Source organism: Lithobates pipiens, unplaced genomic scaffold, assembly GCF_037356315.1.
Source record: "Lithobates pipiens isolate NorthernLeopardFrog02 unplaced genomic scaffold, aLitPip1_a1.2 Scaffold_10, whole genome shotgun sequence".
NCBI lineage: Eukaryota > Metazoa > Chordata > Amphibia > Anura > Ranidae > Lithobates > Lithobates pipiens.
Window position 1 is genome coordinate 3,117,032 of NW_027507686.1, and position 24,282 is coordinate 3,141,313.

The 24,282-nt window shown below is 47.5% G+C and overlaps 1 protein-coding gene across 1 annotated transcript in view; it reads right to left on the reverse strand.

Moving 5' to 3' along the window:
• Window positions 1-24,282, reverse strand: part of ACSF3 (acyl-CoA synthetase family member 3) — a 45,232-nt gene that overhangs the window by 12,332 nt on the left and 8,618 nt on the right. The window contains exons 2-7 of the mRNA XM_077451064.1: window positions 22,933-23,688; window positions 21,684-21,839; window positions 16,810-16,964; window positions 15,697-15,842; window positions 8,592-8,704; window positions 6,329-6,455 (exon numbers count right to left, since the gene is read on the reverse strand). Of these exons, the coding sequence (XP_077307190.1) occupies window positions 6,329-6,455; window positions 8,592-8,704; window positions 15,697-15,842; window positions 16,810-16,964; window positions 21,684-21,839; window positions 22,933-23,565 (1,330 nt within the window). The 5' untranslated portion in view covers window positions 23,566-23,688. The remainder of the gene's footprint in view (window positions 1-6,328; window positions 6,456-8,591; window positions 8,705-15,696; window positions 15,843-16,809; window positions 16,965-21,683; window positions 21,840-22,932; window positions 23,689-24,282) is intronic.

Sequence of the window (24,282 nt, forward strand, 5' to 3'; positions counted from 1 at the left end):
TTCAAAGTGACAATCAATAAACGTTTTGTGAAAGTACCAAGAAAAAATAATAATAACAACAAAAAATCTTATAATGTCCAACAAAATTTTTTTCAAAGTCGCATCATCTGGTTGCTGGAAAAACGCATGGAACTTTCATCAAATGAGGAAGGTAAAGTAAAGTGACTAGTGCAGAAGGGTTAAATGCATTCCTCTCCGGTGTGCCACTCTGTGTTAGGAAAAAGGTATATATATGTGCTCACCAGACCAAAAACCCTCAATGGGTTAACCGAGCGTTTCGTCAGAGCGACGTCATCTGGATCTCCAGATGACGTCGCTCTGACGAAACGCGTAGGGCGTGGCCTAGGACGTGCACCTTACACTGGTATACACAGCAGCAACGCCGGCGCAGTTAATTTTAAAGCGATTTGTCTCTTTGGATATTGTGAGTAACCTGACTTCTTAATAAACAAAAACGTTCAAACAACAGTATTGCACTATGTTTGTACTTCTGTTTCCCTTCATGTATAATTGCTAAACGGACTATCTGCGGAAGGAAAAGTGTAAAACATCCCCCCAGCATAGCAGAAGCAGAGCCCAAAGAAAGCTGCACAGTGGCTCATACTGTGGCTGCTCGGTTAACCCATTGAGGGTTTTTGGTCTGGTGAGCACATATATATACCTTTTTCCTAACACAGAGTGGCGCACCGGAGAGGAATGCATTTAACCCTTCTGCACTAGTCACTTTACTTTACCTTCCTCATTTGATGAAAGTTCCATGCGTTTTTCCAGCAACCAGATGATGCGACTTTGAAAAAAATTTTGTTGGACATTATAAGATTTTTTGTTGTTATTATTATTTTTTCTTGGTACTTTCACAAAACGTTTATTGATTGTCACTTTGAACATAGAGCACAATTTATGGATATTGGTTTGCATATGATTTTTCAGATATTGGTTTGCGTATATTTTTTCTATTGAGCACATTAATAATATTTTTAATTGTTTATTTCTATGTGATTGATTCACCATTTTTTAATATATATGTGCATTTTTGAGGTGAAAGTCAACAGACACACATCCTTTTCTCTTTTTTCACGCATTTTAATATCACGTATATAGTGGTTTTTGGGAGATTTCCACCTTAATTTGTATTAAATTCTCCAGAGCACTAGCAGAGATAATAGATCATTTCACACTCATATATGATTTTGGTATCCACAGTGCACAAAAAGGTTTTAGCGCCAAAGCTTAATTTATATCTCAGATTTCTAACCTATTCCTATTTTTAGGGACAGGTTTCAAGCACAGGCAGCTTTAACCCCTTGAGTTCATTTTAATTCATTTCAATTTATCTTTATTTCATTTTATTTTTTCCCTTGCCTGTGTGGCGGACGGGTGGAATTTGTCCATAGCGCAATCTTATCTATTTTTAATGCGTGGCTCTTGGTCCGATCAAAATTCTCTACACATGATCGGAGTATGTCCGATCGGCCCAGTTGGTCGGAAAATATTTCCAACATGTTGGAAAATTGGGTCTGACGGAGATTCGGACGGAATCAGTCCGATGCATACCACACACAGTCGGATTTGGTCCGATAAGACGCATTCCGACGGATTCTCCGACCGTGTGTACAAGGCTTTAAGGATCTTAGATTGTAAGCTCCTTGAGGGTAGGGACTGATGTGAATGTACAATGTACATGTAAAGCGCTGCGTAAATTGACGGCGCTTTATAAGTACCTGAAATTAATACGTTTTTGTACAGTAGATAGACTACATTTACTATTGCTTTGGTCTGATCCCATTATTTTACCGAGAATATTGTCATATCTTTTTTTAACAAATGTATTTATTAATATTTGCCATTTATATTACACATGAAATCGTTTTTTGTTTTTTTCCATCTTTTTAGGCACCTTTAAAGTCCCCTGTTCCATTTCCCAAGTTTTAACACGTGTCAAAGTTGCAAAATTAGGTATTTTGGCTTTGTTCTACCCTTCGGCATGAATGGGGTGTAGCTGCAATTGGACAATTGTATCAATCCATCTCTCTAATATTAAAGAATGAAATGACTAAAGGGCAGTCCAAGGGATTTGACGCAAACTGAACAGCCGACATCGTCTTGGATGTTAAACAGAAATCTGCTTTCCATACAGTCAATGATAACCAGGCAGGACTAAAAATGGTTATTCGTCGCAGGCGGCAATCGTTTTCTCTTTTTTTTTGTTTTTTTGTTTTTTTTATAGTCATCACAATGAATGACCAGATGCAAAAAGATTCCTTTTCTCCTGCACTGTATGTGGAAATATATTCGACTCGGGCCCACGACCTCCCTCGCTTCTCAGCGGGGAGCTGAATCCTCCCCGACAGTGCCTCTTGTATGTGCGTGTGGCATCCCCCAAAATCCCCCCCCCTCTCCCTCCCTCCCTCCAAAACATAAGGAGCCGCATCAATAGTCCTCCATCTGCTCACATACATCACGCTCTTCATTTCAGTTTATTAGCCGGAATAAATCATAAATATTTCATTGTACATCAGCACGGCCAGCGGGGGGAGCCGAGTCATCCATCTCACGCCTGCTCCCGTCCTGCCACCCGCCAATAACCCTTCCACTCTATTAAACAAGATTGATACAGTAGTGGAATCTGTTCACACGGGGACTAAAAGGGTGGGGGGGGGGTGGTGAAGAGGCTCAGGGGACCCCGGGCAGGCCGGAGCTGCACAGGAATCCACCCGGCACAATGCAGAGTTACAGACGCACGCAGCAAGCTTTTCCCGTTGGTTAGTTAAAGTAAGTGAACGCGGCGGAGCGCAGGTGGAGGCAAATACAACGATGCCGCACACAGGGAAAAAATAAAATAAAGCTTTGTAAAAATACTGTCTGATCAATAATGTACTTCACTGTAAATCTTCCCTCAAAAGAAGTTTTCTCTGGATATCACTGGGGCTTGCTAAAGGAAAAAATAAAATAAAACGAAATCTCAATCAATCTTTAACCACTTGCTTATCGGGCACTTTCACCCCCTTCCTGCCCAGGCCAATTTACATCTTTCAGCGCTCTCACACTTTGAATGACAATTGCGCGGTCATGCTACATTGTACCCATATGACATTTTTATCATTTTTTTTTCCCACACAAATAGATCTTTCTTTTGGTGGTATTTAATCACCTCTGGGGGTTTTTTTTTTTCTTTGCTAAACAAAAAGACAGAAAATTTAGAAAAAACAAAAAACAAAGTTTTTTTTATATTTTGTTATAAAATTTTGCGAACAGGTAATTATTCTCCTTCACTGATGGGCACTGATAGGCGGCATTGATGATGTGGCAGCACTAAAGGGCACAGATAAGCAGTACTGATGGGCACTGATAGGCGGCACTGATGATGTGGCAGCACTAAAGGGCACAGATAAGCAGTACTGATGGGCACTGATAGGCGGCACTGATGATGTGGCAGCACTGGAGGGCACTGATAAGCAGTACTGATGGGCACTGATAGGCGGCACTGATGATGTGGCAGCACTGGAGGGCACTGATAAGCAGTACTGATTGGCACCGATAGGCGGCACTGATGATGTGGCGGCACTGGAGGGCACAGATAAGCAGTACTGATGGGCACCGATAGGTGGCACTGATGATGTGGCAGCACTGGAGGGCACTGATAAGCAGTACTGATGGGCACCGATAGGCGGCACTGATGATGCGGCAGCACTGGAGGGCACTGATAAGCAGTACTGATGGGCACCGATAGGTGGCACTAATGATGCGGCGGCACTGGAGGGCACGGATAAGCAGTACTGATGGGCAGTGATAGGCGGCACTGATGATGCGGCAGCACTGGAGGACACTGATAAGCAGTACTGATGGGCACTGATAGGCGGCACTGATGATGCCGCAGCACTGGAGGGCACGGATAAGCAGTACTGATGGGCAGTGATAGGCGGCACTGATGATGCGGCAGCACTGGAGGACACTGATAAGCAGTACTGATGGGCACTGATAGGCGGCACTGATGATGCCGTAGCACTGGAGGGCACGGATAAGCAGTACTGATGGGCACCGATAGGTGGCACTGATGATGCGGCAGCACTGGAGGGCACGGATAAGCAGTACTGATGGGTACTGATAGGCAGCACTGATGATGCGGCAGCACTGGAGGGCACGGATAAGCAGTACTGATGGGCACTGATAGGCGGCACTGGAGGGCACTGATTAAGCAGTACTGATGGTGCGGTGGCACTGTAGGGCACTGATAATGCGGCGGCACTGGAGGCCACTGATAAGCAGTAGTGATGGGCACAGATTTGCAGCACTGGTTGGCACTGTGTGGGACTGATGTCCCTCTAACAGAAGCCGGTTACCAGCTTTATGCTTTTCTTCAGGCTGACAGTGTGAAAAAACAACAGCAGTTCCCCAGTGAAGAGCACGAGGCAGGTCAATGTAACTGACAGTTTAAGCTTTCTATATATGAGGGAACTGGGCTGTCTGTTCTGATGTAACCAGACCCAAGGGGGTCCCCTGTCCACCACGCATGCGCATTCAGAGTTCAGCGCACACACCGGGCAATCGACTTCTGGAAAATGATCTGGTACGGATTTCTCTGTAGTGCGATTGTCTGTCTGTGCTAAAACAACAAAGAGAATTGGAAATCAGTGAATGTTCCAACAGGACGCATCTGATGGAAGCTCAATGCCGGTCTGGTTGTCTGTTACAATTCCTCTGTACCCCGGGGCCGGGGTCCCGGTGATCAATGAACCCAACAAACTGCAGCTGTCAGTTAGTTCTTTTATTATTATAAATGGAAGACGGTGCTCACCGTCTCCAAGACACGACCAACTAAGCTCCAGAATTCACCCTCTCCGATCCTGTATACAGCGAGAGTGGGACGGCTAAATATATATAAAAGTATACATCTCTGCACAACCATAATGAGCGCATGTTCAAGCACAATCGACAGACGTCTACACAGAGAAAGTCTCTTACCCCCTGCCCGCCACTGCATCCCGACCCTTTAGTCAGGGGTAGGCAACCTCGGGCCTCCAGCTGTGGTGAAACTACAAGTCCCATGAGACATTGCAAGACCCTGACAACCACAGGCATGACTCCTTGAGGCAGAGGCATGATGGGATTTGTAGTTTTACCACAGCTGGAGGGCCGAGGTTGCCTACCCCCTGCTCTAAAAAGATGGGAGGCAGGCATTCCGGTCATGTAACTGCTGTGATTGGCTGTCACAGGGGTCACATGATCGGAAAGCTCCCGATTGCAAGCATGCAAAAAGCATTGGACAGTGAGCTCTCTGCTCTCTCCGTCCATCAGCATTGTTCCAAAGCAAGACAGCTGGTCACCCATCCCCCAACATCTGATTGGACAGTGATTTCTCACTTCTTTCCCTCCATCAGCATGTTTACTATCAGCACATGTGCACAGCAGCATTCGCGATTGGCTCCTAGTGCTGCCTCTTCCCCAGCCCCAGTAGTGACCCACCAGTCCTGCTGATCCCCTGCACAGTAGTGACCCCCACCATCCCTGCTGATCCCCTGCACAGTAGTGACCCCCCAGCCCTGCTGATCCCCTGCACAGTAGTGACCCCCCAGCCCTGCTGATCCCCTGCACAGTAGTGACCCCCCAGCCCTGCTGATCCCCTGCACAGTAGTGACCCCCCAGCCCTGCTGATCCCCTGCACAGTAGTGATCCCCCAGCCCTGATGATCCCCTGCACAGCAGTGACCCCCATCTCTGCTGATCCTCCTCTCTGGTCCCCGCTCACCTCCCGCTATATTACTCCCATACTGTACACCATGTGTGACATTGCTAGTTTCTCCTGCTTCGGTTCCACAGCTCTGCTGATCCTCTGCCGCTCAGTCCTCTCTCTTCAGTCCGGTTCACCTTCCACTATAGCATTCCCATGTTGCACACAACGCGTGCCATCTGCTAGTTGCTCCGCTACGGTCAGTCTGCTGCTCCACGTTGCACACCAGATGTGACGTCTGTATCAGACACTCCCAGAATATGCTGTATACACATGAACTGGAAGTGACAGCTGATGACGTCTTTCCCGTTTGCTTGTTGGTTTCCCGGTGCATCCTGGGATATCTCATACCTGCAATACCTCCAAAACCCAGCAAAGCTAAAACTGAATAAAAGCCCCTGAAAAGCTTCAGGTGCTGTTAGCGAGCGTTGTCATAGACTTCTATGGAGGGTTTGGAGATGCTTTGAAGCACCAAGAAGCGAACCATTTTATTTAATGATAGGGGCTTTGATTGGCATTCAGAGTGCTTTAAAAAAGCGTCTCTAATGTCACATTTTGAAGCAAGTGTGAACCAGCCCTAATGAATACGTAGCTCTGTTACCTGTTTTGAACCAACCGTCAGCAGTAAACGCCTCTCTCGTCTCCTGCACCTTATTCCAGTATTCTTTGAACACAGCTGGCCCGCGGACCTGCAGTTCCCCTTCTCTGCCCTGAAATCCCGGAGAGACCTAAAAAACAAAAAAAACGAGCCTCAGATGAGATTACATAAAAACGCCCCCCACACCTGGGTGCCCTCCCAATGCAAACAGATACACACTCTCCCTGGGTACAGCTGGTGGTGACTTTGTGTGCTTTCTAAAGTTTTGGTAACGCTCCCACACATCTTTAGGAAAACATCTGCTGCATGCAGCATCTGCCAGTTGGGAGTCTTGGCACAGGCTGGCACCAGTTGGCAGAAATAGAAGGGAGAGGGTTGCGGTGGGGGGGGGTATTTTGGAAATAAAAGGCGTGAAAACAATAACTCAAAACTTACATCCTGTATCTCTGTGCACAATGGCGCCCCCCTCCTCCCCAACTGGTGTGTTTAACCCCTTCTGCGACAGGCCTATGGGAAAAGGGGAGGGTTATTCGTTTTTTTTCTTTTAATGGTGAACCCAACCGATCTTACAGCAGAACTCGTCTTTTAGAAAAGTGAGTTATTCCTGAGCTGTACATCTTACAATGAGGAGCTGCTGGAACCTTTATTTCCAATTAAAATGGAAGCAAAGGCTAAAAATAAAAAATAAAAACACTTAGGGTCCTTTCACACGGGGCGGATCAGTGCTGATCCACCCCGTGGATATCCGCTTGCTCAGCGCTGAGCAGGGAGATGACAGGTCCGTCTCTGCACACTGCGCAGGGACGGACCTGTCACAGCGCCGCTCTCCCCTATGGGAGATCGGGCGATGACGGACCGCAGTGTCCGTCGTCACCCGATCCGATGACGGATGGAAAAATAGATTTTTCCTCCGTCACACTTTTTTGGATCGGAGCGGGTTGGATGTCAGCGGACTTGTCACCGCTGACATCCGACGCTCCATAGACCTCTATGGGAGCATCCGTTCAGGTCCGCCTATAGATTGATAGCTGCAGTGCCACTGGCTCCCGCTACTGTCAACCAAATGCAGGTGGCGGGGGCCGAGTCCATTTTACACGGACCAGTGCCCCGAGGGAGAGTGGCTCTCCAACGGGGCACTCAAGAAGAGGAGGAGCCAGGAGCACCGCTGAGGGACCCCAGAAGAGGAGGATTGGGACCACTCTTGCAAAGCCAACTGCATAAAAATATATATATCCTTTAAGTCAATAAAGACGCACCAAAAACAAAGTTAGCGTCCCTCCTTAGCAACCGCTGAAAAATGGAACCAGCCCCCGCTGGCGTCCTTAGCGACCAGTGAATAGTTATCTTTTAAGCCAATGGTTGTTAAAGGACACTGACACGTTCTGCTTACACTATTCACTGGTTGTTAAAGGACGTTGGTGGGTGCCAGCTACTTATCAACCAGTGAATAGCAGAGCCAGCACCCACCAGTGTCTCTAACATCCAGCTATTCAGTGCATATGCATTACGCTAAATTTTAACACAATGCATTTAAAACATGCTGTGTGTGTGTTTTTTAAAGTGCATAGCATGTTTTAAAGCACAGCAGCGTGAAACTGGACTTAAGGCAATGGGAAGTATGCAACAACAAACTGCAACCACCGCAAACCAATCAGAAATCATTCATATCACTGATCAGTCTTCAGTACACTGCATACCGTTTTCTCTGGGTTTCTGCACTTTCCACATAACCTTAGCTGCTTGTTTTATAGCCAAAATGAGCTATCTGGATAAGTTGCTTTTTCTTTACACCCATGAATATTAATTCTCAGTGAAATTTTATTTCCAAATTAATATTGATGTTGCAATATTTCTGCCGGGAGAGAGAAAAAAAAAAAGCTCAAGTTGTGATGGTGTCATTTCACTTACAGCCATCTGTTGAAAGAATAAATAAAATCAGAAGCCAATCTTGTTCCCTGCTGAGTCTAACATGCCTTTCGGAAGTATGGGAAACGTCTATGGTAAAAAATAAAAAAAATAAAAAAAAATAAAATAAAAAAAGATTGCCAAGGAAACTTTTATGATAACCTCAGCTGAACCCTCGCGGTTTGCATATCGGGGTGCGCAGTTCCCGAAGTTCATCCCCTATCACAAAAAAACTTAATCTGTCTGTATTCACCAGATCATTTATTGATCGGCTCTGTAATGGTCGGGGGCATTTGAATGACCTTGCTGGAAGATGCAGTCACGTGTCAGGCAGAGGGTCTCCTCTCTCTCTCACACATACCTTCGTTCCACTGGCAGTCCCTTCAGCAAGGACGGTGTAGGACATGCCATGGTTTTGAGGTACCTCAGTAGCGATACGGACTGCTACGCCAGGTAAGGGGTTGCCCACTGATCCTGAAAGGCAGATGAGAAGATACACGTGTCATTTAGCCTGGTATAAATGGCTGCTACATAAAAAATAAAATAAATAAATAAGGATGTACCTTTTTTTCCCTCTTTTACTATACTTTATGGCAGGGGTAGGCCACCTCGGCACTCCAGCTGTGGGGAAACTACAAATCCCATCATGCCTCTGCCTCTAGGAGTCATACCTGCGATTGTCAGGGTCTTGCAATGTCTCTTGTAGTTTCACCAGCTAGCTGGAGGGCCGAGGTTGCCTACCCCTGCTCTATGGGGTCAATTCATAAAAGGATATCGCATGAGATATTTATTTATTTTTTTACTATTTTGGGCAAGTTTCCTTTTGATAATAATTTAAAAATATAATATATATATATATATATATATATATATATATATATATTTTTTTTTTTTTTTTAATATATATATCAGTTACCATTTACCACCAAAATTGTGTATTTATGGATTAAAGAGAATCCAGAGAGTTTTTTTTTTTTTAGCAGATTCCAATGCATTGAGCAGCACTTTTTAAGGCCCCATTCACATTTGGAAATTGTCACAATTCGCAAATCGCTGTAAAACTCGCAATGCGTGTTTAGGTGCCATTCATTCTAAAACTGGCACCCCAAATGCAGTGCAATTTTGCCACAACCATCAAGCAACAGAATCGTGCCGCAATCATGGCAAAATGCATTTTTAAAAACGGCGTGAAGCTTGTTGTTCAAAAAAAGGAGCAGGAGCTTTTCTTTTTGCCACAAAATGTGCATAGGACAGACCACTGTGAATGGGCTGCCCTGTGCCTGTCACATGGAATCGGGGCCGAGCCCTGCTGTCTGTGTCAATGGACACAGCAGCAGGACTCAGGAGTGCGCCTGCACAAGCGCCCCCCCCCCCCATGGAATGAAGCTCACTGTGGGGGCACTCCATGCAGAGGAGGAGCCAGGAGCGCTGCCGGGGGACCCCAGAAAAGGAGTATCGGGGCGCTCTGTACAAAACTTTTACACAGAGGAGGCAAGTATAACAGGTTTGTTATTTTTATTTTTTTTATTTTTTAAACAAACCTTTCACTTTAAGGATATTTTGCTCCTGGAATATAAAACCTCTCCATTAAAAAGTTACATTTTAATATTTCCTGTGTTCTCTTTAAGGCTGGATTCACACCTATGGCATTGTTAGTGCATTTTGCACTACAGAACGTGTTCCATAGGAAACCATGTTGAATGGACTGTAGTGCAAATCTGCAAAATGCACTAAAAATGCCATAGGTGCGAATCCAGCCTAAGGCAGGTGTGACTGTCACCTGTGACCTGCACCATGGACTCCACATAAAAATGTTATCTGCAATCCCGTGCTACAACCTCCACCTTGCACGCCGGTAATCCTTTATGCTCTTTATGATTATCTGTCGCCTACAGGCTTCTCCGTAGGAACGTACAGTATGTAGAGTCCCACATAATCGATTATTATTGGGTGAAGACAACCGGTATTCCAAAAAGACACACACTTATTCGTCATTTGGTATCATACATTTAGATCTCTTTAAAATACAGTCATTGCAGAGCATGGCCGTGAATGGCTCTATGAAGTCCCCATTGTGACGAAACTGTTCAGGTGATGGTCCTATCCGTGTCATCGCATCTATCCAGATCCAATAACGATCGTTATCTACTTACCAGTTGGACTCAATACTGTTTTTAGCCTGACAAATGTAAGTGCATTACTTTTTAATAAAGCTGAAGTGTAAATGGCTTTACAGTATTGGCGCTGGTCTCTCGATTGGTATACGCCATCGGCTCCGATGGTCCGAGACAAGAATTTTGTCGGTACGTGTGTGGGCTGCTATAGAGACCTCAATCGTCTCCTCCTGGCTGGACGTCAACAGAGGATGACATTTAAAAATACCCACAAGCTTTTCTTGACCCCCGCCCCTGTAATAGGAGTTTTATGCTAACTGGTAAGATCCCCCTTTCACACTGGGGTGCTTTTCAGGCGTTTAAGCACTAAAAATAGCGCCTCTCAAGCCACCCCAATGGGACAGTGCGCTCGCAGGACAGGAAAAAAAGCCCTGCAAGCAGCATGTTTGGGGCGGTGCGGGAGCGCTGTATACACCACTCCCAAAACGCCCTGCCCATTGAAATGCATGAGCAGTGCCGCCGAATCGGCTAAAAAGCGATTTGGCAGTGCCGTAACATAGGCGCTATTAACCCTTTCTTTGGCCACTAGCAAGGGTTAAAAGTGCCCTGCTAGCGATCGAAAAGCGCCGCCATAACATCGGTAAAGCGGCGCTAAAAGTAGAGCATTTTACCGCTAACGTCCGCACCACCTCAGTGTGAAAGGGGTCTAAGAGCACATCTATACGTGGCGGTCGGTGAATTCACAAAGGTGGTCTTTGGGATTTTGGAAATCAAAACTCATCTCATCCGTTTCACTGTTTTTGGGACTTTTGTTAGTGTCAAGCAAATCGACATTTGGACTCACCAACCATATACACACACACGCACACGCACACATACACACACGCACACACGCGCACACACGCGCACACACACACACACGCTTGCGTTTTATTATTTTCAATATTTAAATTTTTTTATTGCTTGCTGTGGGGGCACTCGGCAGGGGAGGAGCCAGGAGCACTGGTGGGGGACCCGAGAAGAGGAGGATCAGGACTGCTCTGTGCAAAATTTTTATACAGAGCCGGCAAGTATGACACGCTAGTTAAAAAAAATATATATATTATATATATCAATCACTTTAAGGAATGTTTTGACATAAGATAAGAATACAACACACAAAGCATGACTTTTGGTAGCTTTTGAAGTTCAGGTGGGGGCAGGAAAGTTACCCTTTTATAGGGGCATTTATACAGACAGATGTGACTAAGGAAATGGATGTTTATGTGAACTTACAGTCGATAATTCTTTTTATGGAATGACGCCATGGATTTGTTTTTTTCCCTGCATTTTGCATATAAAATATTCTGCGCCTAAAACTAGGAGCTAAAACCCAACACCTATTACTTCGGTACACAGAACAGGCGGACGCCCTTGCTAAACGCCTCAACCCCCCCCCCCCCCCCCCTCCTCGCTGAGGCTGGCAGTGAGAGCAGAGCTGTGTAATTGAGGATGCTGCATGTGCTGGGCTCAGGGGGGTCCACATGCTGCTGTGTGTGGAGGGGCCCTGGGAGAATTGAGACAGGCCGGTGATAAGACACACTGTGATCCGCCTGTCATAATGCACCAGGTCCCTGCTGGAGCAGCCATTAGCCAACTGTGATCTAAACCTCCAATTAAAGCCCTGATTAGACCCGGAGAGGCGTGAGCTGCCCATGAATAATTCATAATTCTGTGCGTGAACAGAGAGAAACTCAGGAGAAGGCAGCAGAGTTAACTCCTTCCGCGCTCCGAGGCTAGGCTATAAACAGCCGGAGATGTTATTTCAACCTCCACCTTCCAAAGAGCTTGCAAATCCCGGCCATCCACCCATCAATCCGCGCAAGCCCCGGCCATCCACCCATCAATCCGCGCAAGCCCCGGCCATCCACCCATCAATCCGCGCAAGCCCCGGCCATCCACCCATCAATCCGCGCAAGCCCCGGCCATCCACCCATCAATCCGCGCAAGCCCCGGCCATCCACCCCTCAATCCGCGCAAACCCCGGCCATCCACCCATCAATCCGCGCAAACCCCGGCCATCCACCCATCAATCCGCGCAAACCCCGGCCATCCACCCATCAATCCGCGCAAACCCCAGCCATCCACCCCTCAATCCGCGCAAACCTCGGCCACCCACCCCTCAATCCGCGCAAACCCCGGCCATCCACCCATCAATCCGCGCAAACCCCGGCCATCCACCCATCAATCCGCGCAAACCCCGGCCACCCACCCCTCAATCAGCGCAAACCCCAGCCATCCACCCCTCAATCCGCGCAAACCTCGGCCACCCACCCCTCAATCCGCGCAAACCCCGGCCATCCACCCATCAATCCGCGCAAACCCCGGCCATCCACCCATCAATCCGCGCAAACCCCGGCCACCCACCCCTCAATCAGCGCAAACCCCAGCCACCCACCCATCAATCCGCGCAAACCCCGGCCATCCACCCATCAATCCGCGCAAACCCCGGCCATCCACCCATCAATCCGCGCAAACCCTGGCCATCCACCCATCAATCCGCGCAAACCCTGGCCATCCACCCATCAATCCGCGCAAACCCCGGCCATCCACCCCTCAATCCGCGCAAACCCCGGCCACCCACCCCTCAATCCGCGCAAACCCCGGCCATCCACCCATCAATCCGCGCAAACCCCGGCCATCCACCCATCAATCCGCGCAAACCCCGGCCAAATCACCCATCAATCCGCGCAAACCCCAGCCATCCACCCATCAATCCGCGCAAACCCCGGCCATCCACCCATCAATCCGCGCAAACCCCGGCCATCCACCCATCAATCCGCGCAAACCCCGGCCATCCACCCATCAATCCGCGCAAACCCCGGCCATCCACCCATCAATCCGCGCAAACCCCGGCCATCCACCCATCAATCCGCGCAAACCCCGGCCATCCACCCATCAATCCGCGCAAACCCCAGCCAAATCACCCATCAATCCGCGCAAGCCCCGGCCATCCACCCATCAATCCACAAAAACCCCGGCCATCCACCCATCAATCCACAAAAACCCCGGCCAAATCACCCATCAATCCACGCAAACCCCAGCCATCCACCCATCAATCCGCGCAAACCCCGGCCATCCACCCATCAATCCGCGCAAACCCCGGCCAAATCACCCATCAATCCGCGCAAGCCCCGGCCATCCACCCATCAATCCGCAAAAACCCCGGCCATCCACCCATCAATCCGCAAAAACCCCGGCCATCCACCCATCAATCCGCAAAAACCCCGGCCATCCACTCATCAATCCCAGCAAACCCCGGCCATCCACCCATCAATCCCAGCCAAATCACCACTCAATCGGCGCAAACCCTGGCCATCCATCCCTCAATCCGTGCAAACCCCGATCATCCACCCCTCAATCCGCGCAAAACCCCGGCCATCCACCTATCAATCCCAGCAGACCCCGGCCATCCATGCATCAATCCCAGCAAACCCCGGCCATCCATGCATCAATCCCAGCAAACCCCGGCCATCCAGCCATCAATCCCAGCAAACCCCGGCCATCCAGCCATCAATCCCAGCAAACCCCGGCCATCCAGCCATCAATCCCAGCAAACCCCGGCCATCCAGCCATCAATCCCAGCAAACCCCGGCCATCCAGCCATCAATCCCAGCAAACCCCGGCCATCCAGCCATCAATCCCAGCAAACCCCGGCCATCCAGCCATCAATCCCAGTTGCCCCCCGGCCATCCACCCATCAATCCCAGTTGCCCCCCGGCCATCCACCAATCAATCCCAGTTGCCCCCCGGCCATCCACCCATCAATCCCAGTTGCCCCCCGGCCATCCACCCATCAATCCCAGTTGCCCCCCGGCCATCCACCCATCAATCCCAGTTGCCCCCCGGCCATCCACCCATCAATCCCAGTTGCCCCCCGGCCATCCACCCATCAATCCCAGTTGCCCCCCGGCCATCCACCCATCAAACCTCACCCTCAGCTATATAATATCTGTCATTGCGAAGAAGATTCAGTCGGAGGTGGAGTTGTTGCGGTTTATTTTGTTTTGTTTTTTCCGGTCCGTCTGCACTGTGATTGAGGATGGATAGACAGTTTTTGTTTTTTTAATAAAGGACTGGCTACGGTCATTTATAACATTTTGACACTTTTGTTGGCGAATGAGTAGGGGTACAATGTACCCCATACCCATTCACATGGGGGGGGGGGAAGGATCTGGGGGTCATCTTGTTAAAGCCCCCCGCCCGCAGATCCCCACATCCACCAGGCAAGGGTTGTGGGGATGAGGCCCTTGTCCCCATCAACATGTTGATGGCATGTGGCCTGGTATGGTTCAGGAGTGGGGGGCGCTCTCTCGCCCCCCCTTTTCCTGCGGCCTTCCAGGTTTCATCCCCAAAGGGCCTGGTAATAGACTGGGGGGTGTGGCCCATGCCGATTTTTCAATGATTTTTATCTGTATTGCCTGGATCTGACAATACATTACAGCAGTGAGCAGTTTTAAATGACTTTTTCCTTTAGAAATGTAATTTTGCTGTGATATTGTTCTAAACATGGGAAACATGCGCTACTTTACAGGCAGACTATTGTTTCACTTTAAGCATTATTAAAATCACTGCTCCCGAAAAAAACAGCCGCTTTCAAAACTTTTTTTTTTGCATTGATACACGTCCCCTGGGGCAGGACCCGGGTCCCCAAACACTTTTTATGACAATAACTTGTATATAAGCCTTTAAAATTAGCACTTTTGGTTTTTCACGTTAATGTCCCATAGACTTTAACGGTGTTTTCCGGCTTTCGAATTTGCCGCAAACACCGCATAATGTTCGGTGTTCGGTGAACAGGCTCCTCCCCTACCTCCAATAAAATGGCAGTCATTGCAATACTTTCTGTCATACCGGTTTTGCGCAGCGGTCTTGCAAGTGCTGCCAACGGCGGAGAGCACCGGAGTGCGGGGGGGGGGGGGGGGGGTGTCCCCTCTCCCACCGCAGATAAAAGCGATCTTGCGGTGAATCCACCGCAGAGACCACTATTATCAGAAACCGGACCACCCGCCAAAGAGGAGGATACCAGGGTTATGGCAGCTGCCATAGGATGTTTGAGCGGATTTCCACTTTAATTGAACAAGTTGAAGTTAGAAGCCAATTGGCTACCATGCACAGCTGCAGCAGATTTTGAGTTCTCCAGATTTAGTAAATAAATCCCCTAGGTGTCATTCAATCTAGGAGAGGAACAGTGCTGGACCTCACACAGGGCTAAGTCTACAGGGGACAGAACTGGAAAGGAGGAGAATACTGCAGCTCGAACTGTATTTTAGGTCAGAAAACACCTAGGCAACTACCAGGTATGCAACTTACCTGGCACTCTCGGTCCATTTAGTGGGTTGGTTAAAGCCATGCCAATTTCTGTCATGCCATATCTCTCCAGAAGTGTGTGACCGGTGATCTCCCGCCATCGTTCCAGAACTGGCACAGGCAGAGCCGAGGAACCAGACACCATTAACCTGATGGGAGGAAATCAGCGTTTTTCACAAAGTTTTATTGAAAGTTAGCGTATCTTGTCAAAGCATGCAGCCAATCCGTAAGCTGGCAGCCAGTTCAACTTGAATAAAATCTATTGCTTCTTCAAAAAAAAAAAAAAAAACAATCCTAGGCAAGACTTTTGGGTACGTGGGGACAATTAGCTAGGTTTATGCCGGTAGGCATGGGATGGTGACAGGGTCTCTTTAAAGCCTGAATTTACAATGTTTTTTTGTTATGCAGGACTAATCTGATCACAGGACAACGGTGTGGACACTTGCTCTCCAGACAATCCATGAATATTGGATGGTCCGTTATTGACTTTGGGTTGCAGACAAAGCTGAATTTCACAAATTTAGCAACTTTGCAAAAAGTGCAAGCACACCATGATTCAAGTTTAATGAAGTGCATGTCCCCTCTGGGACTTATTATTACTTCTATGTTTATTGGACTTTTGGAGGATACACTCCGGCTGTGAAAAAGGAGATAAGCATACACAGCAGCTATGCCCTCACTCCCCTGCCTATTCACAGAAGCCTTTGTGAATGACTTCACATAATACAAAGGCTTCTGTGAATGGGCAGAAGGAGGGGAAAGGCAAGTATAGCAGTTCCAGCAACTCTCTGCTCTTGAAGAAACTGAGACTACAGTGAGCGGCGTTAGCAGCTCTGGAAGTTAAGAGTCCTGGAGCACAATAACCCTGTCAGATGTGAATAATAGAGATACGTCGATGAGGCAGTACGCACCTCGTTAAGGTTTAACTCATGGTATGCCTGGAATTCAGCTATAACCTACAGCCCTACACAGGCAACAATGCTCTCCTGGCTTCAATCTTCTGTACTATACTTGGGGAATATTACTTCTTGCTATATGTAACGAGAGCAGCTCCTCCTTCATACATCAGGCCCAGTGCTGCTCAGGGCATTCTGGGGTGAAGCAGAGCCATCGTACCTGATCTTCTCCCGGCAGACGGCTTGTATAAAGTCTTTAACATGTGGCTGAGTGAAATGGCAATCGTAGTATTCAATCAGTTTACTGTAGATGGTGGGAACAGCCATGAAGACGTTGATAGAAGGAACTTCTCTGCTGAGAAAGTGTTCCCATACCTAAATAGAAGACAAGAAGGGTCAATCATTCCAAGCTACTGAACATGCTGATATTATTAAAACCAATAATATTATATTATTTTTATTTATATATATATATATAATATATATATATACACATACACACACACACACACACACACACACACACACACACACACACACACACACACACACACCTCTCTGAAAAGTTAATTAAAAAGCAACTTTAGGAAAGTGAACGCAAATCAGTCAGCTACTCCTTTTTGCATACACTGTAAAGCTAGGTTCGCACCTATGCGTTTGCTGCGGCTCACGTTTGCACAGACGCAGCAGCCCATTCAAGCACCGCAAATACATTTAAAAGTGTCACTAAACCCCCATCAGAAACGCTCAATAAAAATGATGTATTACATGCTGTTCATACTCCTTTTCTGCACCAATCCTGGTTGATCCTGCTGCTCTCTATCTCCCCCTTCTGTCCATAGCTCCAATTCCGCTAGGGATTTCGCCAGCTGTGGTGTCAGCTCTGCACATGCTCAGTCTCAGCGAGTTTCTACACTGAGCATTTCCTCCCCATCACAGCCGAGCAGCCCATGTGACTATAGAGTCACACATGTGGGCGTATACACAATGACAGGCCACTCCCTCCTCCACTATGCCCACTAACCAGCTAAAAACAATAGGGGTGGGGGGGAATAATGCATGTAGATTGATCCTAAGACACAGGCTGGAGGGGGCGTGACACAGCCTGCGACTGGCAGAAATCCGCCCACCCCATGTTGTTGCCAAAAAATAATAAAAGATTTGATTTCAAAAATATATATTTGTGCAACAATTTAAAACTGTTTATTGATATTATTTATTTTTTACTCTGTATTCCAAAAGGCTGTTTTTTTTTTCTTTGGACTAGACTCTCCACCTGCTTATGTTTCCCTGCAGACAGGCTGGGAGAGAGCCGGGTCATGTGACAGCTGGAAATTCATTAGGAAAAAAGGGAACATCGTTTTTTTTTTGTTTTTTTTAAATAAAAATAATTACAGCGCCGTCATCCACATACAGAAATAGGGAGAATGGAAATTACACAGCGTGTGCTTAGTATCACTTTATTGATGTATCAGCGAATAGAAAGTTGCATCATTTTTTTTTTTTTTTTTTTTTTTTTTTTTTATATCTGTCTGGGGTTCAGCTAGAATGATTTTGAACTAATATGTATCTACATTCATTGGCTGTTTTTTATAGATCTGCCTGGAGTTCGGCCTTAAGGCATCTCCTGACATTAGAGATATTCCGGGCGGCTGTTTGCCGTTCGGGCCCCCATGAATGCTGGCGTGACTGTAGGCTGTGCCCAGCTGCATGAGACATCCCCTTGCCCCAGCCTTGGAGAGTCAATCACCTAGTTGGCTGAACGCAACACTGTTATCGCTGGTGGCCATTGCCAGAGATGTCTCCTATATGCTCCCCCTCCCCCCTTTCCTTAATGACGAGCTTTCACATCCCCACTGCAAACATGTACTGCCACCCTTCATTAAAAACAAATGCTTTGGGTGGAATCGCTGTCTGTAGGTGACTATACAGCCACTAAAATACCTTTTCTTACACTTTGCAATCATCCCTTTAAAGTGGTTATATACCATAGTTACATAGTTAGTAAGGTTGAATAAAGACACCAGTCCATCCAGTTCAACCTGGGTGAGTGTCTACAATTGTCCCTATCCCTGTACATTGCACACTCACATCGGTCCCTACCCTCAAGGAAGCCCACAATCCAAGGTCCCCATTCATATACTAGGGGCCAATTTTGGACAGAAGTCAATTAACCTACCTGCATGTCTTTGGAGTGTGGGCCTCTTTTTTTTTTCCCCCTGCAAGGTAAAGTCATAATGTGCTAGTATTCATCGCAGGTGCCTACCTGTGCTACTTCATCCAGAGAGAGGGCACGCTCTAAGACCCCCCACCCCCCATACGCACTATTAGATTGTTCTGCAGAGTTTTGTCTTTAGATTTACCAAAACCATATAAATATGAGGTCAAACCTTAATGCCGCGTACGCACGATCGGAATTATGGTCGGAAAAAGCTCTGATGGTTTTCCTGACGGAATTCGGCTCAAGCTGTCTTGCCTACACACGGTCACACCAAATTTCCACCGTCAAGAACGCGGTGATGTACGACACGTACGACGGGACTAGAAAAAGGAAGTTCAATAGCCAGTAGCCAATAGCTTCCATCTCGTAGTTGAATCTGAGCATGCGTGAGTTTTTGCTCATCGGAATTGCATACACGCGATCGGAATTTCCAATAGAAAGTTTTTCTGATGGAAAAATTGAGAACATGCTCTCAAATTTTTGCTGGCGGGAATTCGGCCAGCTAAATTCTGATTCTGAGCCTACACACGGTCGCATTTTCCGATCTCTCATCGGTCTTTTGCTGGCCAAAATGCCGATCGTGTGCACGCGGCATTACAGTTTCAATCTGTCTGCATCAGGCAGGCCGCAGGCCCTTGCAATACATGGTTTTGGTAAATCTGAAGACAAAAATCTGCAGAAAATCTAATATTGTGTACGGGGCTTAAAGGGGTTGTAAAGGTTCGTGTTTTTTCACCTTAATGCATCCTAAGCTAAAAACACCTGTCAGTGACCGCCCCCCCCCCCCCCCCGTTTTACTTACCTGACCCCTCAAACTTGTCCCATGGGACGTGCTGTCTCTCTGTCTGCGGTTCTCGGTTGTTGATTGGATAGACTGATAGCAGCGACACAGCCATTGGCTCCTGCTGCTGTCAATCAAAACCAATGACGCGAGCGTAGGGGGGGGGCGGGGCAGAGTCATACATTCGGTGGCTATGGACGCTAAATGCTGGACTCGGAAGCGCACCCGCAAGGTAACTCCCCCCCCCCCTCGGACAGAGCTTCTTCTACGGGGTTATCTGAGAGCTGCCGGGGGACCCCAGAAAACGAGGTTCGGGGGGCCAATCTGTGCAAAACGAGCTGCATCTTATAAATAAAAAAAGTAAAAAGATAAAAAAAAAAAAAAAAAACAACCCTTACAAACAGACAAAAATCTGCAGAAAATCTAATAGTGTGTATGGGGGCTTAATACAGGCGGTGTGTTACTGGCCAGATCACCAGGTGAAAACAGAGGAATATATGAAAAAAATAAATAAAAACCCCACAAATGCAACCACATCCACATCTAATGATGGTAAGCTGCGCTATATGACATCTGTGGGTTTATTACCACTTTAGGGAGCCAAGGCTGGAAAAAGACAACTAGCAGCAGCTCCGGTGGTGTCACCTGTAGGGGAAGTGGACAAATGTGAACACTTACTGAGTCTGCTTTCTGCATTCAGAGGACTTTCTACTACCATCTCCCCCCACTCCCCCCCTTCCCCACTCAGCTGATGTATGTGATTCCTAACAGGGCCTGACAGGCCCCCTCATTCCAGCACTACGCCACGAGCAGAAGCCTTCACAGGCAAAAAGGAGAGCGGACTGATTAAAGGTGAATCTCCCGCAGCCTCAGCACACGGACGCCCTCTGTGATCTCGTACTCCGGGCTTTATATTCCCCAAGAGCTGTTTATAGAGAGCCCCCCCCCCACCCCCAAACCTTCTCCTACCGCCACTCCAGAAAACTTCTCCCCAAATTATTGCAGATAGAACCGCGCTTTACTGCTGCTAAGAAAGACGTCAAAAACCGCCCGACAGCCTCTTCATTCAAAGCAGCCGGGGCGGACAGAGAGAGGGAAATCTATGGGCTGTATTTACAGCAGGCGGCCATCTCTACAAAACATCATCGCTGTGCAGGTCAAGTGCCCTCTAAACGTTCACCTGATGAAAAACTCTACTGGGAATGTCAGAGGGAGTCGGATCTCTCCTGCTGCTGACCGCTTAGTCTTACAGACTTTTATAGCAAAGGTTGTAAACTCACATTTTTTTTTTTGTAAAATTACAAATATATGTCTATACTTGCCTACTCTGTGCAATGGAGCAGCCCCGACCCTCCTCTTTTTGGATCCCTTGCCGGGGATCCAAGAAGTCACCATCTTCTGTAGCCGTCCGCCCCTTACACCAGATAAGAGTAATACACCCGCCCCTTGCAGAGTAGCATGAGCATCGGGAGCGCGCGGCAGCGTCTGGCACAATGTCGTGGTCATTGCGCAGGGGCCGTGTACAGCCGACCCATAGCTGTTAATCTTCGGCTATTTTCGGCAGCTCCGTTGTGGTTCGTATGGTGCAATCACTGCACCTGCGCAGTACAGAGGAGGCGTGGCATTATCCACTGGGGGACCTTTTTCAGCAGGACACCGGCGGTACGCGCGCGCACTCGGAAGTGCCAGGTCACGTCACGTACCTAGTACGTGATCTGGTACAGAGCAGCCTCCTTGCCGCAGTATATCTGCGCAGAGCGGTCGGGAAGAGGTTAAAATAAGTAAATATAATGTACGGTACCTTCCAAATTTACTACAAGCATTAGCCTAAGGATTAAAAAGAGTCAATGTTTATGGGGGGGGGGGGGGGGGGGGGAGGTCCGCTTTAATAACTATTCAATGTGTGGCCCAATCTTACCAGTCCTTGTATGAAATGGTCAGATTTACAACAACTGGACCCCCAAAGTGACATTTGGACAATCGATGTTGATCACGATGAAGAAGAAGGTGGAGCAGTGAAGTCAATCAATACAAGAAGATTGTCAAATTCTCTTCAATTTGTGAAACATAAAAAAGTCAGAAGATTTTCTACCTTTTGCGGGGAGAACTCAGGGAGCATGACACAAGTGGCGCCGACCCACAGAGGACAAAGCAGCTTGTTGACCACGCCGTGAACATGGTGAAGGGGCAGCACATGGAGGATGCAATCGGTTCTATTCCACGCCCACTCCTTTATCAGAGCCGTTACCTGTATGGAGGGTGTAAAGAAATACAATTATTGTCTGACCTTTGCACCCAGCCTTTGTTATGTCACTGCTACATCCAATAGTACTGCGTCCATAAGACATAGAGCCACCGCTCAGCCCCGCTCGCTCCTCATTGGTTCACTGGCTGTGACTGACAGCAGTGGGAGCCAATGGGCTCCCACTTCTGTCTCAGCTAATGAGGAGGGAGAGTCCCGGGGCAGCCAAGGCTATCGTGAACAACGCTGGATTGGAGAAAGCTCGGGTAAGGATGGGGGGGGGGGAGGGGGGGCGCTGCACACAGAAAGTTTTTAACCTTCATGCATAGAATTCACGAAGGCTAAAAACCTTCAGCCTCTAGAACCACTTTAACCCCTTGATTGCCCTCCTAATCACCCCGTCACCCAGCCAATGCCACTAGTACAGGGTCCACGTAGAATATTAGTGTCACTAGTGACGTCAGTGTCCATGAGTGTCCCTCCCAACCAGGGTCAGTTAGCGCCATATTTCCCACCACACTATTACAGCCTCACTATAAGTCGCTGACCACCGCCATTACTAGTATGGTGTTTGTACGGATCAGCATTTTGATCACGATCAGAGCTATATCACTGCCAGCACTTGCGACATGTAGCAGAATATGCTGTGGCCCAAAATTTATGGAGGCATTTGATTTTATTGGATATGTTTTATAACAGAAAGTAGAAAATGTTTTTGTTTTTTTTAATCAAAATTATATATTTAAAAAAAAAAAAAAAAAAAAAAAAAAAAAAAAAGTGGTGATCAAATACCATCAAAAGAAAACTGTGTGAAAAAAAATGATATAAAATTTAATTTGTTTACAGCGCTGCATGACCGTGCAATTTCCAATTAAATAGCGCAGTGTTGAATAACAAAAAAGGTTCTGGCCATAAAGGGGGTAAAACCTTCCGGAGCTCAGGGTGTTAATGATGGCCTACTAAAAACATGAAGCAATTTAAGAGCATATCCATATCAGAGTAAGTTATGCAAAGTTGCCATTAGTTGGAGCAGCAAGTCCTTTCCTGTACCCCCCCCCCCCCAATGTAACATCATCTTCCTACGTTTTGTTGTTCTTACCATAGCGCTTAGATTGTGGTGAGTGCTGAGCACCCCCTTTGGTCTTCCTGTCGTCCCGCTGGTGTATACAATCATGGCTCCCCTCTCTTTCCAGTCCAGGCCAAACTCAGGTGCGTCCTCCATGACCCCACCTGACTGTCTATCCGGCACGGTAAGTTTTGCGATGCCCAGCTTCTCAGCCAGCGGTGCCACAACGTCTGTATACGTGGTCTCTGCCAGCACCAGAGCACTCTGGGAATCCTGCAAGATGTACTCTAGCTCAGAGGGTGGGTGATTCTTATACAGAGGAACAGCAATGGCGCCACTCATCCAAGCTGCCCACTGGCTCACCACATAGGAGGAGTCATTGGGGCAAAGGAAGGAAACTCGTTCGGGGCGGGCGTCATTGCTTGGATCGCCCAACAAAGAAGTTATCTGTCTGGACAGGGCACAGCTCCGGCGATATAGATCCTGGTAACTGTGCTGCCCATGTTGGTCAATCAAAGCAGTTCTATTGCCGTATTTCGGTGCCTTATAAAAGACCGGTGCCCAGGACTGGGAATGGCTTGAAACCTGAGTGTAAAGGGAGCAGAAAAGCGTGCGGTGGTAGCAGAGTCCGAGCGGGCGTAATAAGAGGCGACACCCAGCAGCCATTGCCCTACTTATCAGCGGAACGCACAGCAGATCCAAAGGCTTGTAGTGCCAGTTCTTAAAAGCACGGTCATTTCCTCTATTAGCGAAGACGCTGCGCAATTCCAGCTGGAGGATCCATCAAAACTGCAAATAACAAAGCCAAGAATTACTTTATATTATAAAAGGCCAAAGCCAAGAGTTACTTTATATTATACCAACCAAAGCCAAGAGTTACTTTATATTATAACTGGCCACAGCCAAGAGTTACTTGATGTCTAATGCCGTGTACACACGATCGGAATTCTCGTCGGAAAAAGCTCTGATGGTTTTCCCAACGGAATTCGGCTCAAGCTGTCTTGCCTAATCACGGTCACATCAAATTCCAATCATTTATAAACGCGGTGACGTACAACACGTACGACACGTACGACGTGACTAGAAAAAGGAAGTTCAATAGCCAGTAGCCAATAGCTTCTGTCTCGAAGTTGAATCTGAGCATGCGTGATTTTTGGCGTGTCGGAATTTCATACACACGATCGGAATTACCGATAGAAAGTTTTTCCGTCGGGAAAATTGAGAACATGCTATCAATTTTTGGCTGGCGGAAATTCGGACAGCTAAATACCGATGGAGCGTACACACGGTCGCATTTTCCGATGAAAAGCTCTCATCTGTCTTTTTCTGGCCGGAATTCTGATCGTGTGTACGCGGCATTAGTTGTTCCATTTCTCCTGTTAG